Raw genomic sequence first — 17,953 nt, forward strand, 5'->3', positions numbered from 1 at the left:
TGTCACACCAGACTAGTGCTGACAGCAACTGTTGCATAATGCAATAATGCTGCCGTATTGTAGAACAATCTTATGTTGCACTGCCAGGAACTATGACTTGCCACAACTGCAACGTTGCACGTCAATATTATTGCAATATTATCACAGGTGTGATATAAATTGCCTTTGGTAACATTTGACTCAGCCTGTATGTTGCAATTAAGGTAAATATGGATGAATAACGAGATGGGTGTATGCAGGGGGTGGAGGAAGGGGGATGACTTGGTGCATGAGGGATAGGAGGGAACAGGAGGGAAGGGAAGGGAAGAAGGGAGGGAGGGGGGAAGAATGGGTAATAATAGAGGTAATAATAGTGGAGGCGCGGCAGACGACGCAGCGCTGTGATTGGCTGCTCGCGGGGGCCGGGCTGCTGACGTATGCTGTACTCGACGTCAGCGAGTCACTCCTCCCCCAGAGTGCGTGAGTATACTGTGAATACTCACACGTCTCAGTATACTCCCCCAGAGTGCGTGAGTATACTGTGAACACTCACACGTCTCAGTATATTATGAACTGTGACCTGCATGATACCCAAATGGGTAAAAATACCTATTTTGCCACAACGTAATAACGATAATAATAATCATTTATTTAGAAAAAGAAGCTACAATGGGTTTGTTTTGAGAGAGAGAGAGAGAGAGAGAGAGAGAGAGAGAGAGAGAGAGAGAGAGAGAGAGAGAGAGAGAGAGAGAGAGAGAGAGAGAGATGGGGGAGGAAACAGTTGTATATGGTGAGACTATTTGAAGTAGGGTGGAGAGAGGAACAGGAACGAAGGAAGTGGGGTTTAGGGAGGGACCTAGGCTGCAGGGAGGGAGGTATATAGGCAGGGAGGGAGGTATATAGGCAGGGAGGAAGGTAGGCAGGGAGGGAGGGAGGTAGGCAGGGAGGGAGGTAGGTAGGGAGGGAGGTAGGTAGGGGGGAAAGGGAGGGTGTGAGTGGGGTGGAGATGACCACAAGGGAGGGAATGCCTTAGTTTCGCCTCGGGTGTGATGAGGTGTATGTATATATGTGTGTTGGGGTGATATTATCGTACATTAGCGGTGTTGTTGCTGTCGCTGTGTTGTTGGGTTCGCTCCGGACGTGGAAACTGTCGTTGAATTACACAGAATTAAACGAGTGCCCGAAAATATTACAAATTTCTGAAGTTGATTTGAAAAAAGTGTTGTCGTCAAGCTGTCAAGCTGTAGAGTGTTGGAGACTGCTGTGTTGTGCTGTGAAACTGCTGGTGCAGCCTTGCTAAGATCTCGAAGGCGTCCAGTGTGGGATTACATCCCATTCATGTGGTCGTTGGTGCGCTGAAACTGGATTTGGAAACGAGTATTGTTGAGTATTAGAAAGAAGTTTGGTATTAGAAAAGCTCATATGAGCAAAATGAGTTAAGTGAGAGAATGGGAGTTGGCGTGTGTGTGTACTCACCTATTTGTGTCTGCAGGATCGAGCATTGACTCTTGGATCCCGCCTTTCTAGCCATCGATTGTTTACAGCAATGACTCCCTGTCCCATTTCCCTATCATACCTAGTTTTAAAATTATGAATAGAATTTGCTTCCATAACCTGCTATTTAAGTGCATTCCATTTTTCCACTACTCTCACGTTAAAAGAAAACTTCCTAACATCTCTGTGACTCATCTGAGCTTCTAGCTTCCACCCATGTCCCCTCGTTCTGTTACTATTCCGTGTGAACATTTCGTCTATGTCCACTCTGTCAATCCCCCTGAGTATTTTATACGTTCCTATCGTATCCCCCCCTCTCCCTTCTTCTTTCTAGTGTCGTAAGGCACAGTTCCTTCAGGCGCTCTTCATACCTGTGGTGTGAAGTGTGTGTGTGTGTGTGTGTGTGTGTGTGTGTGTGTGTGTTTATCTACCTATTTGTGCCTGCAAGATCAAGCTGTTAGCTCTTGGAACCCACCTTTGTAACCGTTGGTTATCTAATGCACTGACTTCCGACCTATTTTCACTATCATATCTATTATATATATTTCTCTCACACATTCCCAGCATGCAGACCGCATTAATTATCTAACTCCCAGGTAGCTACTTACTACTAGGTGAATAGAGGCATCAGGTGAAAGAAACTGTATCCAATTATTTCTGTCTCGGTCGGGAATCGAACCTGGGGTACCTGGAGTGAGAGTCGTGGAAGCAAGGGCCACGAGACCCTAGTGTGTGTGTGTACACTCACCTAGTTGTGCTTGCAGGGTTGAGTTTCGGCTCTTTGGTCCCACCTCTCAACTGTCAATCAACTGGTGTACCGATTCCTGAGCCTACTGGGTTCTATCATAACTACATTTGAAACTTATGGAGTCAGCCTCCATCATATCACTGCCAAATGCATTTAAATTGTTAAGCACCCTGACACTGAAAAGTTCCTTCTAATGTCTCTGGAGCTCATTTGAGTACTTAGTTTCCACCTGTGTCCCCTTGTTGTGTGTACCACCTGTGTTAAATAAACTGTCTTTACCTCCTCTATCGATTCCTCTGAGAATCTTGTATGTGGTGATCATGTCTCGCTAACTCTTATTCCAGCGACATGAGGTTCAGTTCTCATAGTCTCTCCTCGTAACTCATAACCCCTCACCTCGGGTATCAGTCTGGTGCCATGCCTGGTTAAACCTTCTCCAATTTAGTCTTGTGCTTAACTATGCAGACAATGAGTCACAATAACGAGGCTGAAGACATGAAGACCAAGCCATACAGCAGAAGCTGAGGAGACGACGACGTTTCGGTCCGTCGTGGACCATTATCAAGTCGATTGTGTCTATTGGCAATCGACTATTGACAAACCTTTATCACACAGACAGGTTTTCACACGAACAGACAAGTATATAAATAATTCAGGTTAAAACTGTAAGTTCAAAAATGCAAACAAAAAAAGTCAAAGACTTACACCATAATTTACCATGCCACCTCTTGAGTGGATTAATCTTCATCAACCAATCACCTCTCTTCTTTCACACGACTTGATTCTTTCGGTCCAGAATAATAAGCCAATAGTCACAAACGATGTTTAAAATATTGCTCTTGTAGTCCGAGTGCTTTTATCCCTTCCCCTTGTTCTATTTTTTAAATCATCTCTGTTTGCACACAAGGCCTAATTAAGTCTTGTGTGCATATATCAAAGTCGGCGATGATAATCTATGCAAACGGTTCATCTACCTGCTGTGGTCGGCAAAGCGGCGGTCTCGCTTCTTTCAGGATTGACGTTCGATCTCCAATCGTCCACGTGTTTAGGCACTGTTCCTTCGCTCTTTCCTCATATCCCAGACCCTTGTACTTGCATCCCTTCCAAGTGTTATATAGTCGTACTGGCTTAGCGCTTTCTCCTGACAATGACGCTAGCTATTCTGTGTAAATAAGACTCTTTCTTTCGTGGTTTACAGGATAACATGTAAGACTCAAACTAACGGCTTGCTAAGACAGGAGTTGCAAGTTACTGGTGAGGCTCAGGTCAGCGTCTTGTTCGGATACCCACGTGGGGCACTGGGTACTGATGGAAGCCACACTGAAGTCCTCAGGGCTTACAGACGTGTCCCCAACACGAAGCCTCTTCCCTACACGCCCTGAGAGAACCCGCGGAGAACCTGTATGGCAGACAAGGCCATGTCGATCATCACCCGCAGTTGCTGGTCCACCAATTCTAAGCTTTGGGTCAGATAAACTGGAGTCTGAGAGCCATACCCCTTCAACGAAGCCAGCGCTGGGTGACACATTGCCGTTCCTGTTGCATAGGAACATTATGCCACCAAAGGAAACATCTGAGCCTTTTAAGGAACCATCCACAGTGATGTCTAGGGGACTACCTCCAACATTGCCTAAGGAACCGCCGACAACATTGCCTAAGGAACCGCCGACAACATTGCCTAAGGAACCGGCGATAACATTGCTTATGGAACCACCGACAGCACCACCTACGATACTGCTTGTAGGCAAGAATAAGATAAGGGAGACAGGCAACGCTAGCACCCTCGCTAGACTGTGGTGAGTGGTGTGTCTGGAGGTCGACTGTGGTGAGTGGTGTATCTGCAGGTCGACTGTGGTGAGTGGTGTGTCTGGAGGTCGACTGTGGTGAGTGGTGTATCTGCAGGTCGACTGTGGTGAGTGGTGTGTCTGGAGGTCGACTGTGGTGAGTGGTGTATCTGCAGGTCGACTGTGGTGAGTGGTGAGTCTGGAGGTCGACTGTGGTGAGTGGTGTGTCTGGAGGTCGACTGTGGTGAGTGGTGTATCTGGAGGTCGACTGTGGTGAGTGGTGTATCTGGAGGTCGATTGTGGTGAGTGGTGTGTCTGGAGGTTGACTGTGGTGAGTGGTGAGTCTGGAGGTCGACTGTGGTGAGTGGTGAGTCTGGAGGTCGACTGTGGTGAGTGGTGAGTCTAGATAAAATAGTAATTGGTATGGTCAGAGCACTTAGGGATCCCTTCACTCAGAGCACATTTAACACTGAACACTTCAAGTTGAACATCACAATAGGAACTGACACTACTCTCTTCCACACGTTTAACACAGTCAATGTTCGATACTATTTACAGGTTTTAAAATAACACTGCACAGGATCTTATAGTATCTTATAGCTTCGTTAAACCAGGTGTAGAATGCTCCTTTTGAGTTATCAGAGATAAACCAGAGGCAGGTTTGTGTCAAGAATGTAACAACTCTTGAATATATCTAAAAAAAAGAGAGAGGTTTACACCAAGAAGCAGCAGTTTTCTTTGGTTTATGCAAGAGGCAGCAGTTTTCTTTAGTTTATGCTAAGAGACAGTAGTTTTCTCTGGTTTGTTCTAAGAGGTTTTCTTTGGTTTTCTTTGTTGCCTCTTAGCCCACACTAAAGAAAACTGCTACCTTTCCGCGCACACCAAGAAAAACATCGGCCACCTCCGACATACCAGAGAAAATTTATACCTCCTTGCACCAACGAAAATAATTAACCTTGACATCCCTAATTAACCATTCATAAATATATTGAACAAGCAGTGAGGCAACACGCCGTCTTGGCGTTCACCTACATTAATTAACTAATTCATTTATTTATATATACAAGTGTTCTTACATTCTTGTACAGCCACTAGCACCGCATAGCGTTTCGGGCAAGTCCTTAATCTTAATATTCCCCGGAATACGACCCAGCCAAATCGTTTAACAACCAAGGGCCAGATTCACGAAAGCTCTACGCAAGAACTTACGAACCTGTACATCTTTTCTCAATCTTTGGTGGCTTTGTTTACAATCATTAAACAGTTAATGAGCTCCGAAGCACCAGGAGGCTGTTTATAACAATAACAACAGCTGAATGGGACGTTTTCATGCGTTTAAACTGTTTAATAAATGTAACCAAAGCCGTCAAAGATTGAGGAAAGATGTACACGTTCGTAAGTACTTGCGTAAGTGCTTTCGTGAATCTGGCCCCAGGTACCCATTTTACTGTTGGGAAAACAGAGGCTACAGTTAGGAAATTGAAGCCCAGAAAATCCTCCCCGGCCAGGATACGAACCCAGGACAAAGTGCTCGCGAAACGCCAGGCGAGTGACTTACCACTTATATCATTATCAAACCACTCACTGAACCAATCCACAAGGGCCGTGACGAGGATTCGAACCTGCGTCCGAGAGCATCCCAGACGCTGCCTTAATCGACCACTGAGCCCATTCGCTCTCCCACAAAAACACATTTTTCTGCACAAAATACCATGAGTTTCAGCAGACTTCGACCAAATCCATACATAAGTTGCTAATGTTTTATGTAACACAATTTGTTTCTTTAATGAACAAACCCACAAGGGCCGTGAGGAGGATTCGAACCGAAGTTGTTTCTTTAATCACCTGTATATCGAACTTATTATAATAATTTTATTTACATGATTCTTCCATTGTTTTTCAGTTTACATACACAACAGTAAATGAAACAGGTACATGTAAATAATCCAACATATGACTCAATCTAAAGAAATATAGAAGAAATAATGACCCATATATGCTATCAATTTATTATGCACCCTTTACCCCATCCTATACAAGTTAATTATTAACTAATAAATCAATCAGAAATAAATACAACGAAATAATAATGTACAAATGTATGTGATTAAAATAAATTCAACTGACATATGTATATTGACTCCAAAAAAAAAAAAGGAAAGTGTTAGTGATAGCAACTGGTTTGTTATCCAGCCGCCAGGTGGAGGCCCTGGGGTGGAGAGCCTTGGACCAGGACCCGGACGACCTGCCTCACCTCGCCTCACTTCAGCATCTGGTCAGAGTGAACAACATCGTCGCCGTCGTGGGCCTTCATGCCTACAGGTCGGGTCGTGTCCTGCTGGCCTGCAAGGTAGAGTTTGCTGTGTGTGTGTGAGAGAGAGAGAGAGAGAGAGAGAGAGAGAGAGAGAGAGAGAGAGAGAGAGAGAGAGAGAGAGAGAGAGAGAGAGAGAGAGAGAGAGAGAGAGAGAGAGTGTGTGTGTGTAAATTGTGTATATTGTGCCTGCAGGAGGGCTTGGAGCTAGCCTTTCAAACCTTCGGATGTCTAATATCCTGCCCTATTTTCTTCTATCATATCTACTACATATATATGTATCTCTATCACACATGATACAGCAGCTGTCTAACTCCCAGGTACCTATTTATTGCTAGGTATTAAGTGAAAGAAACAACACCCATTTTTTGTTCTGCCTCAACTGGAAAGCGAGCCCAGACCTCTTAGGACGACGGCCCCAGAGCGCTATCCACTGGGCCGTGAGGACCTATGTGTAAGCAATAGGAGTGGTGTACAAGACGGCTGAACCCTCTAACGTTCCCGTAACAGGAGATGGGGCTGCCCTACCTCCTGGTGTTCGGGGGGACGGACGTGTACGAGTGCGTGAAGGAGGCGACGAAGGTGCAGCTGATGACCCAGGTGGTGCTGGCAGCTTCCCACCTGCTGGCCTTCCACAGTGACGTGCGACGCATCGTCCTCCACACCTGGGTGAGTCCTCCACACCTGGGTGAGTCCTCCACACCTGGGTGAGTCCTCCACACCTGGGTGAGTCCTCCACACCTGGGTGAGTCCTCCACACCTGGGTGAGTCCTCCACACCTGGGTGAGTCCTCCACACCTGGGTGAGTCCTCCACACCTGGGTGAGTCCTCCACACCTGGGTGAGTCCTCCACACCTGAGAGAGTCCTCCACAACTGGGTGAGTCCGCCACACCTGGGTGAGTCCTCCACACCTGAGAGAGTCCTCCACAACTGGGTGAGTCCGCCACACCTGGGTGAGTCCGCCACACCTGAGAGAGTCCTCCACACCTACACTAGGCTCACACGGAAATCTAAAAGCCTCATCTATATATTAATATTATTTAATATGACAAAGTGTGAGATCAATGAGTCTAGCACGAATCTTCACTATTTTTCTTATGTTTTTCTCATTCGAGAAGAATGTTGAAAAAATTAACTCTGCAAAGTTCATTTTGCTACATAATTAAGGCCTGACACCAACACACCAAGAGATGCGTTTCATTGACCCTTGTCAACATTATCAAAGGAAGAGTTCAAATGGTTACAAGTTTGTTTGATCATCACCAGAGATATTCCTGACAAACAACACCAAAATACTCGACTAATACAGCGACAATGTACAATAGAAGACTGGACATTGGCGAGGTATTATACATAAAACAAATCAAACCATCTAGAAATAGCTAACTTACACCAAATTACTCGCTGCCATCTTCGCTAACACGACGAAACATACAATATACTGCCCCCCAGTCATCATGGAAACATAAGAGATTGATAAGCTGCAATGGGTCTATTGGCCCATAAGCGAGGTGCTTCACCTTCACCTCATAACTGTAAGTAATCTTACGGGCTTTCTTACGGGCTCACCATAGCCCGTGCTACATGGACACTTCGTCATGAGTAGCTAAATCTGAAGCAACAACCTTCACCTCATCTCCAACTATATATCCGACAGCACAAAAAATTGTAACGATTCGAACTGTTTTGATAATGTTGACAAGACCTGACGCATCTCTTAGCGTCAGGTCTTACAAAACTGCTAAATGAACTTTGCAGAGTAAATTTTTCAACATCCTTCTTATGTGAAGACAAGTAGAGAAGATTCGTGCTCGAATCATTAATCTCACCCTTTTTGTCATATTTAATAATATTTGCAGATGATGAAGTTTATGTAGCAGAGGATAAAATATATTAATGATTGCTTAACAAAATAAGGGCGCTCTGTATTTCTTCATAATATTAGAACTGTAGCGTGTATTATTCCCAAAGTCAGGAAACATATCTGATGCTCTGTCATTATTTTCCAGCCATTGGTTAATCCGGAAGTGATTTCCATTATACCACAAGCAGTCATCGTCGATCCCACTCCCGATTTCGAGGTCTCGTCTTACCTCAGGATGCTGGATGACGCCCATGAAAATTATCTTGCGGAGAACAAGTATGTCACGTCCGAATCTTCACAGAGCCCCATGAAAGAAAAATACATCAGTCTTCCCTTAAACAACTCGAACAACTTCAAAGAAAACCAGATGAAAGAAAACCTTTTAACATGTATTTTTGAAGAGAAACTAATGCAATATCCAGCGAAGTCTAATAGTCCACTAGGCGAAATATCCAAAGGAACTATGCTGGATGCCAATTCCCAAGTAGAAAAGCAAGACTTGCCGGAAAAATTCCAGCCCTTAGTTGTGTTGGTTGCTGGTCTGAGACCCGTAAAAGTAAGGCTTTTACATTTTTTTAAATTAAATTTTTCTTAAACTTCAAGACTGCCTGAGAATGTACACACACACATGAAGTGTGTGTGTGTGTGTGTGTGTGTGTGTGTGTGTGTGTGTGTGTGTGTGTGTGTGTGTGTGTGTGTGTGTGTGTGTGTGTGTGTGTGTGTGTGTGTTTATTACCACCAGCACTATATGAGGGGATTGCATGATAGCTGTTAGGCTCCGCTATTTAATTATCATAACTCTATCATCATGGGCTTTTTTCATACATATGCTTGAAACTATGATTTCTTCCAGTGTCGGGGCGATCACTGACCTTCCCCAGGATGTAACCCACAGCAGTTGCTTAACTCCCAGTTAACTATGTGTTGCTAGGTGAACATAAGCATTAGGTGAGAGCCTGCCGCGGGAATCAAACCCGCGACCTTTCGGTTGTGGCAAGTCTTTGCTGGTCACTGGCCAACATGACTTCTTTCACATTATGAGACGTAGGGGACTTCTTTCACCTCTTGAGACGTGGGGGGACTTCTTTCACCTCCTAAGACGTTGAGGACTTCTTTCACCTCCTAAGACGTGGGGAATCTTTCATCTCCCAAAGCCTTGGAACTTCATTCAGCTCCTTAAGACGAGATGAAGCTTCCCTTCACATCCCCAAGACTTGTGTGTGTGTGTCTCCGCCCTGTTCATCGTGACCCAAAACGAGCGGCGTCGAGGTCTTCCTCCAGCCCCGAGGAGGACCCTGAGAAGGCACCTCTTATAATCTCCTCCTTCCTGCAGGATGTGTTGTTCGTGGTGGACGCTTGGAGCGGCTGGCACGCGGCCAGAGGTGGTTGTGGCAGGTTTGTGATCGTTGGCCCCACACTCGACCCCCTCTACGCCTCCAGGGTCTACGCCCACGCTGCCAGGTAGTGTGTGGGTGGGATGGGGGACGTGGGTGGGAAGGGCGTGTGGGGGACTGGGCGGAAGGAAAGTGAGGATGTATGGAGGACATTTACCTCTTAGTTTCTAAAGAAAAAATAAATTACTGTATTTGCCTCCGGATATGATGTGTATTTTTGATGTGTATCACCAACCGAATATGTATGTTGTATTTACATGAACAAAAATCACATGTTTCCTCCCATTAAAAATCACTTGAACATTCCTTTCAATAAATGTATAATGAAACATACTACAATAATTTTTCCTCCATAAATTTTTTTTTCCATTCATAAATTCTCCATTTTTTTCTGTAAATTGATACGTCTTAATTGCCGACAAGTACGGTCCTCGAACGAGCAATTATCTGGAGATATATTCAACCACAACTTTCAATTCCAATGATAACAAACAGCATCTGTGAAACACAAATGTCTCCAAAACTCACGATTAAATCACCCTTAAACCCGAGGAGAAGTAATTACTCAATTAAAATCAATAGCTTACAATTTTTAAAGTCTTGGAAACCTCTAGGAAGGGGGGAAGGGGGGGGGGGGAGGGGTTGAATAACCTTGGAGACCAGTGACTGGCTCAGGCAATTACTACCCTATTATGTAGTTCTACTAACCACCAATTAGTTATTTGTAAAGTTTTGTGCATTTTAAGGTTCATTTCCAGAGGGAACTTTTGCTGTGACACCATTGTGACCGCTTTGTGTAATTAGTATCGTCAATTAATTTTCAATTTGTCAGATTTAAAGAAACTTAGTACCCAACTTTTAATAAAAAAAAATATTTATCAGTGGTGGTGGTGGTGGTGGTGGTGGTGATGGTGGTGGTGGTGGTGGTGGTGGTGGTGGTGGTGATGGTGGTGGTGGTGGTGGTGGTGATGGTGGTGGTGCTGGTGGTGGTGGTGATGGTGGTGGTGGTGGTGGTGCTGGTGGTGATGGTGGTGGTGCTGGTGATGGTGGTGGTGGTGATGGTGGTGATGGTGGTGGTAGTGATGCTGATATTGTATTCATCATCTTTTCACATCTCTTGTGACACATCTCGTGTTTTAAATGTAATTTTTATTTGCGTAGGTCGAGTGGTGTGCGAGTGGCCCCCAGTCTGGCCCCGAAAGAGTGTCAGGCTCTCATCAAGAGTGCCACAGTGATGGTCAACTCCTCCACGTCAGAGAGTATGCCGTCTGCCCTGCTGGAAGCCATGATGCTGGGTGAGTGGTGCAAACTTGATTGCACACACACACACACACACACATGTCGATTCCTCTAAGAAGAATCGACAGGGTAGATAAAGATAAATTGTTTAACACGGGGGGTACTCGAACAAGGGGACACAGGTGGAAACTGAGTACCCAAATGAGCCACAGGGACGTTAGAAAGAACTTTTTCAGTGTCAGAGTAGTTAACAGATGGAATGCATTAGGCAGTGATGTGGTGGAGGCTGACTCCATACACAGTTTCAAATGTAGATATAATAGAGCCCAGTAGGCTCAGGAATCTGTACATCAGTTGATTGACAGTTGAGAGGCGGGACCAAAGAGCCAGAGCTCAACCCCCGCAAGCACAACTAGGTGAGTACACACAAACACACCGCACAAGCACTCACATCTACACTAGTATACACAACTATACAACCCATCACAAATATCCTTGTAAGCACACAAACACCTCCCAACACATACGTTCCAACACACATACACCCTAGTACACCCCCACTCAATATGTCCAAACACACTCAAACACCCAAACACACACATACTGTCTGCCGGAACTGACAGAAAACATAATTACCATAACCTTCCCAGGCGGCCACCAGGCCGCAGGCCAGCTTGAACGACGACTGCTTATAAAATAAGAAATTATCAACAGTCATTGATACTTATTAAAAATCACTGTTAAAAAGTTAACAATGACTGTTGATCAATTATCAACAGTCATTGAAATTATTAAATTGGTCAGTCCCGATACTTAATATAATTTTACATATCACTTTCGCGCCCCGCGGTCGTACTTTAGCGACATATTTTTCTCTTGAATGCGAGCAGACGTCGTGTTTACGTGACCGATGAACAAATATTTCTATAAAATCCAATTCTTATCCGATCGACTTGGGGATAGTATGAACATGTTTGCCATGAAATTTTCGTTTTCTATAACAGCCACATGGCCTACTTGAGAGAACGGCATTGTATTGTATTTTCGTGGTAAGACTATTGTATTGTTGACACGACGAGTGTAATCGACGTAGGTTTTTTATTTGGTGCCGGTTTAACGCATTCTTGTGTGACATTTTATACATATGTTCTTCTAGAACACTCTATTGCAAACACATTGGTACAAAAATGAACTACGTACATTGAAAATTAAGGTCAGGACAGTGAAAAGAGTATACACTTTTCAGTGTTGCCGCTCGATCGCCCGAAACGCTGAGAGCACTTTGCAGAAGTTTTTTTTTCGTTTGCCGGGAGCGCTAAAGTGTATTAACTAAGATTCACAACTAATCAATCCTCCCTCCTTCCTCTTTCCCTGTCTTAACCCCCTTTCCCCTCTCCGTCTGCTACAATATCACTAATCTCAACACTAAGATCTTTTCTCGCATAGTTGCTCCATCAACACACATTCCATAAAGTCTAATGGAAAACATATCGTTAAAAGTTTTTTTGGGGGTTTAAAGAGTGTCATGATTAGACTTTTTATTTTATTTTGGCGTGATCAGTGCTTACAGTTTCTGATATGACCAACAATAATGACACTTTTAATAATAATAATAATAATAATAATAATAATAATATTAATAATAATAATAATAATTTAAAGTCGAGCCACATGGTATTGTGAGATTTTGGTGAGGGGTGAAGTTAGCACAGTGTCTCTAAGTATTCTTTTCTTTGACGCAAATCCCGACCCATCCATGTTGGGCAGGTACCATACAGCAATTATTGGTAAAAAATTGGGAGAAGCTCGCCCCTAAGTATCTAGTCTCTAACCTCGGACAGACTTAAGGTTTCTATATCCAGCTGTAGAAATATAATTTTGTTGTTCACAAGAGGTGCGGCTGCCTTCGTGTTATAGAAAGTTTTCCACAAACTAATGTGAGAATAATAATGTAATAATGTAAGAACTGTGGTTTAAACACTTCTTAGTCTTGTGTCACTACACATGAGGTGTATCTGGGTTAATACGGAGAACGAAGCCCTACACACCAGTGATGATCAGAAGGGGAAGAAACCCCCACTGGCACGTGTTGGTGTTATTGTGTTAAGGAGCGACTACGACTAATCTGGAAAAAAAGAAGGCTAAAGGACTCTATTTTGTTTGAGAAACAGTTGTAATCTGCGACTTTTTTGACGCACAGGAATTATCTATATCTCCCTTGACAAAAAAAAGAGGACTCTTCTATTTCTTTGGCAACAGGAGGAATCTGTGGCTCCTTTGACAAAAATGAGTAGTCTATTTCTCCTTTGACAACAGTTGAAATTTAGAACATCTTTGACAACAGTTGAAATTTAGAACATCTTTGACAACAGTTGAAATTTAGAACATCTTTGACAACAGTTGAAATTTAGAACATCTTTGACAACAGTTGAAATTTAGAACACCATTGACAACAGGAGCAATCTACGAGTCCTTTGACAACAAGAGGATTCGACCCACTTCTTTGACAATCAGTAGTTTCTCCTGTAACAACAGTAAGAATCTTAATCTTTGACAGCTGGTAGTACAAGGGATCTTGCCAAGTGATTGGAGTTGTGGGGGCAGTAAAAGCAGCAACAATATTTAAACCCTTGGAGCCAAGTAAAACAGTTTCCAAAAGCAAGTAAAACAACTTCCATACGCAAGTAAAACAATTTCCATACACATCACATTTTAGTTTTAAACTTTAATCCCTAAACAAATACCAGAAAAACAAATTCTCCGAGTCAGTACATCACATCTCTCCCTGGAACTAAAGAAACGCCAAAAACCACTTTCGGGAACTTAAATAAATCCATTTATATAGACTGTGTACGACTGCAATCCCGCCAGTTACCTTTTGCCAGTCAGCGACATCAAGGAAGTTTTGAAAGCATTGTTGTGAGGGAAAATAGCCGGATTCAAAAGAACTCACCGATCCGCGAATCCTTTTTCCTTCCACGAACGTCAACACAGACGAGGGCTGAGCGCGTTCCATCAAGAACCACAAGGATAGGGAGAGGGGGTCCACCTAGACTCTTCGTTTAAGTGAAAATTCTTTGTTTACCTTCGGTGTCAAACGAAGGATTCCGAGATATAAGGATTGAACGAGTCGTCGTTGAACTGGAGGTGATGCTTTGAAGATGGCTAAAAGGAACTTGTATATAAATGGGTCCTGTGTCCTTGGCTCACAACCTAGGATCCTGGGTTCGATCCTCGAGCGGGACAGATACGGTTGGGTACGGTGGCTTTCACCAGGAAATAGGTACCCGGGAGTTAAACAACTGTTGTGGGGTGCATTCACAACAACTGTAGTTGTTGTGAATTATAACTCGGCCAAAGATTCCAATATTGGACTAATGATAATTAGTAGCATTGCATTGTGTTACAGTTTACAGAACACACACACACACACACACACACACATAACAATCACTGCTGGAAGACCTCATCCAGCTCTTCGGAGGCTGGGTGCGTGCCTAAGATACAGCAAACATTTCCTCTCTGGATCGCGACACTGAGGCGCTAGAACAGGAAACTGGCCGCTCTTGAGTCTCTAGTTTGCCTAATGAGTTTCTCACCCACCTCCTTATAGGATATATATTCTTATCGATCTATGTATTTTCTCTGTTTATAATCTTCAGATGTTCAGTCTTTAATAAAAACAATCTTTGCAATTTATTTTATAATGTGGTCCTTAAAGACAAGATGTTGCAAGGGCAGCCATGTCCCCATTGATGACAGACGTTGCAAAGCCAGCCATGAGCCCATTGATGACATGTTGCAAGGGCATCCATGAGCCCATTGATGACATGTTGCAAGGGCAGCTATGAACCCATTGATGGCAGATGTTCCAAGGGCAGCCATGTGCCCATTGATGACATATGTTGCAAGGACAGCCATGAGCCCATTGATGACATGTTGCAAGGGCATCCATGTGCCCATTGATGACATGTTGCAAGGGCTGCCATGTGCCCATTGATGACATGTTGCAAGGGCATCCATGTGCCAATTGATGACAGACGTTGCAAAGGGCAGCCATGAGCCCATTGATGGCAGACATTGCAAAGGACAACCATGAGCCCATTGATGACATGTTGCAAGGGCATCCATGTGCCCATTGATGACATGTTGCAAGGGCATCCATGTGCCCATTGATGACATGTTGCAAGGGCAGCCATGTGCCCATTGATGACATGTTGCAAGGGCAGCTATGAACCCATTGATGGCAGATGTTCCAAGGGCAGCCATGAGCCCATTGATGACATATGTTGCAAGGACAGCCATGAGCATATTGATGACATATGTTGCAAAGCCAGCCATGAGCCCATTGATGACAGACGTTGCACAGACAGCCATGAGCCCATTGATGACATGTTGCAAGGGCAGCCATGAGCCCATTGATGACAGACGTTGCACAGACAGCCTCGTGGTCGCTGACGGCAGCTGGTGTTGCAACAGAAGCACCTCAAGGTACAGTCATCGAGTTATTTTCAACATTTTACCACCATTCCGGCCTGGCTCGGAGGCCACGAGTATCGCCAGCTTCACAAGTGGTAATTGAAATATATTGCCGGGGAATATTTTTCAACGTATATTTTTCATGTCTTTTTTTTCAAGGAGACAGAATGTTTTTTGGTTGCTGGATATTGTTCATGGCGTGTCTCTCTTGTGTTATATTGACCACTCTTTTTTAGTTCTTTAAAAGCTTTTTCTCATAATATCTTCACATGGGGTCAGTGATCATAGCAGGTCATGAGGTTAGAGGTCACACGAGATCCGAGAGGTCATATCAGGTAATTACCTAAGTGTAGTTACAGGATGAGAGCTACGCTCGTGGTGGTGTCCCGTCTTCCCAGCACTCTTTGTCATATAACGCTTTGAAACTGCTGACGGTCTTGGCCTCCACCACCTTCTCACCTAACTTGTTCCAACCGTCTACGAGAGGGTCAGAGGTCACTCGTGCTACCCCAAACAGGCCGTAATTACCACGTAGGGGTCACGAATCCATTAGTTTATCCGAAGAACGTCTTAACATATCTTCACACACGTATTACAAGTTGACAGAAGCATTTGTGTGGCTCACTAGGGCGTATTGACCCCTCAAAAGCTAATCTTATCCATTAGGAAAATATACAGACAGATGGCTTCCAATACTGTATTGCTAATTTCTCATTCATACCCGTATGAATGAGAAATTGACAGATTTAGCTCGTACTGTCGACAAATGTGTCTCATTTTGTACGTTAAGGTATCGGTAGGTTAGGTTAGGTTAGGTTAGGGAGGTTGGTTGGGTGCGTGCGTTTCTGGCTAGGCAAAAAGGAGTTGTGTTTTTTTTTACGGAGTGTTGAATCGAGAGAACGAATCGGACTGGTAGGCAGTCACTTGTTATGCACCCTATCCCCATTCCGTGAGGGGGGGGGGGGTTGTTACATAGAGACATAACGGGTTCAAGAGCTGAACCCTACAGTTCATTTTGTTAAGCAAATAACAGTCTTGTGAAGCTAGTTACACAATTGTCAATACCTCACCCCCCCCTCAACCCCACAACACCACCCCCCCTCAACCCCAACAACACCACCCCCACCACTTAAGAAGGGGGTGTTGTTGTGCCATCTCAATAGACCCTTGTGGTCTCCATTCAGCAAGCATATATGTCTCAGATCATAGCTGATCGTAACTGTGGCTAGAATTTACACAACTACTTACTAAACCTGTGCATCTTTTCTCAATCATGCCGGCTTTGTTTACTTATATTAACCTTATGGGCTCCGCAACACTACGACGCTATTAATAACAAAATAACTTCGTGTTGTGACGCCTAAAGTTCACAAACGGTTTAATAAATGTCAATAAAGCCGTCATGACTGAGAAAACAAAAATTAGAGGATTCGTAAGTGGATTACTTAAAGTCTTCTGTTTGGTTCTTTCCCTTATACATGGATTCATTTCATCTATATTTCTTCACCATTCATATATTAACACCCTTTGCGTCCTTCCGCCCCCAGGGACGCCCGTGCTGGCTCGAGACATCCCTGGCAACGCCTCCGTCGTGACCCATGGCCACTCCGGCCTCCTCTTCTCCTGTCCCGACAGCTTTCTTCGGGGGCTCGAAGCCCTGCTCCGCCACGTCCCTCTCAGACGCGCCCTTGTCGCCGCCGCCAGGGACCTGGTCGCCAGCCGCCACTCCCTTCACGAGGAGAGGGTCGGACTCCTGAAGGTCCTTCAACGGGTGCTGAAGTAGGTCCCACATGGAGACTTTTGGAGTGGGTCGCCCTCATTCCAGCCTCTACGGGAGGGCCGCCCTCATTCCAGCCTCTACGGGAGGGTCGCCCTCATTCCAGCCTCTACGGGAGGGCCGCCCTCATTCCAGCCTCTACGGGAGGGTCGCCCTCATTCCAGCCTCTACGGGAGGGTCGCCCTCATTCCAGCCTCTACGGGAGGGCCGCCCTCATTCCAGCCTCTACGGGAGGGCCGCCCTCATTCCAGCCTCTACGGGAGGGCCGCCCTCATTCCAGCCTCTACGGGAGGGCCGCCCTCATTCCAGCCTCTACGGGAGGGTCGCCCTCATTCCAGCCTCTACGGGAGGGCCGCCCTCATTCCAGCCTCTACGGGAGGGCCGCCCTCATTCCAGCCTCTACGGGAGGGCCGCCCTCATTCCAGCCTCTACGGGAGGGTCGCCCTCATTCCAGCCTCTACGGGAGGGCCGCCCTCATTCCAGCCTCTACGGGAGGGTCGCCCTCATTCCAGCCTCTACGGGAGGGTCGCCCTCATTCCAGCCTCTACGGGAGGGCCGCCCTCATTCCAGCCTCTACGGGAGGGCCGCCCTCATTCCAGCCTCTACGGGAGGGCCGCCCTCATTCCAGCCTCTACGGGAGGGCCGCCCTCATTCCAGCCTCTACGGGAGGGCCGCCCTCATTCCAGCCTCTACGGGAGGGTCGCCCTCATTCCAGCCTCTACGGGAGGGCCGCCCTCATTCCAGCCTCTACGGGAGGGCCGCCCTCATTCCAGCCTCTACGGGAGGGTCGCCCTCATTCCAGCCTCTACGGGAGGGTCGCCCTCATTCCAGCCTCTACGGGAGGGCCGCCCTCATTCCAGCCTCTACGGAAGGGCCGCCCTCA

At 45.5% G+C, this 17,953-nt stretch overlaps 1 protein-coding gene across 3 annotated transcripts; it reads left to right on the plus strand.

Annotated features, from left to right (window-relative positions):
* The first annotated feature begins 972 nt into the window (after positions 1–972).
* On the plus strand, positions 973–17,220 carry LOC138357398 (glycosyltransferase 1 domain-containing protein 1-like). Of its 3 annotated transcripts, none has more exons than XM_069314201.1 (8): positions 973–1,035; positions 3,420–4,017; positions 6,199–6,355; positions 6,827–6,985; positions 8,327–8,737; positions 9,515–9,642; positions 10,737–10,870; positions 16,841–17,220. In XM_069314201.1, exons 2-8 carry the CDS (start codon positions 3,530–3,532, stop codon positions 17,074–17,076), a joined length of 1,713 nt encoding a protein of 570 aa, XP_069170302.1. In that variant the 5' UTR covers positions 973–1,035; positions 3,420–3,529; the 3' UTR covers positions 17,077–17,220. The 3 variants fall into 3 exon arrangements, with proteins under 3 accessions (XP_069170302.1, XP_069170301.1, XP_069170300.1); XM_069314200.1 differs by lacking the exon at positions 973–1,035 and adding an exon at positions 1,043–1,414; XM_069314199.1 differs by lacking the exon at positions 973–1,035 and adding an exon at positions 1,043–1,361.
* Positions 17,221–17,953: the final 733 nt, after the last annotated feature.

This window comes from Procambarus clarkii, chromosome 78 (genome assembly GCF_040958095.1).
Source record: "Procambarus clarkii isolate CNS0578487 chromosome 78, FALCON_Pclarkii_2.0, whole genome shotgun sequence".
Taxonomy (NCBI): Eukaryota; Metazoa; Arthropoda; class Malacostraca; order Decapoda; family Cambaridae; genus Procambarus; species Procambarus clarkii.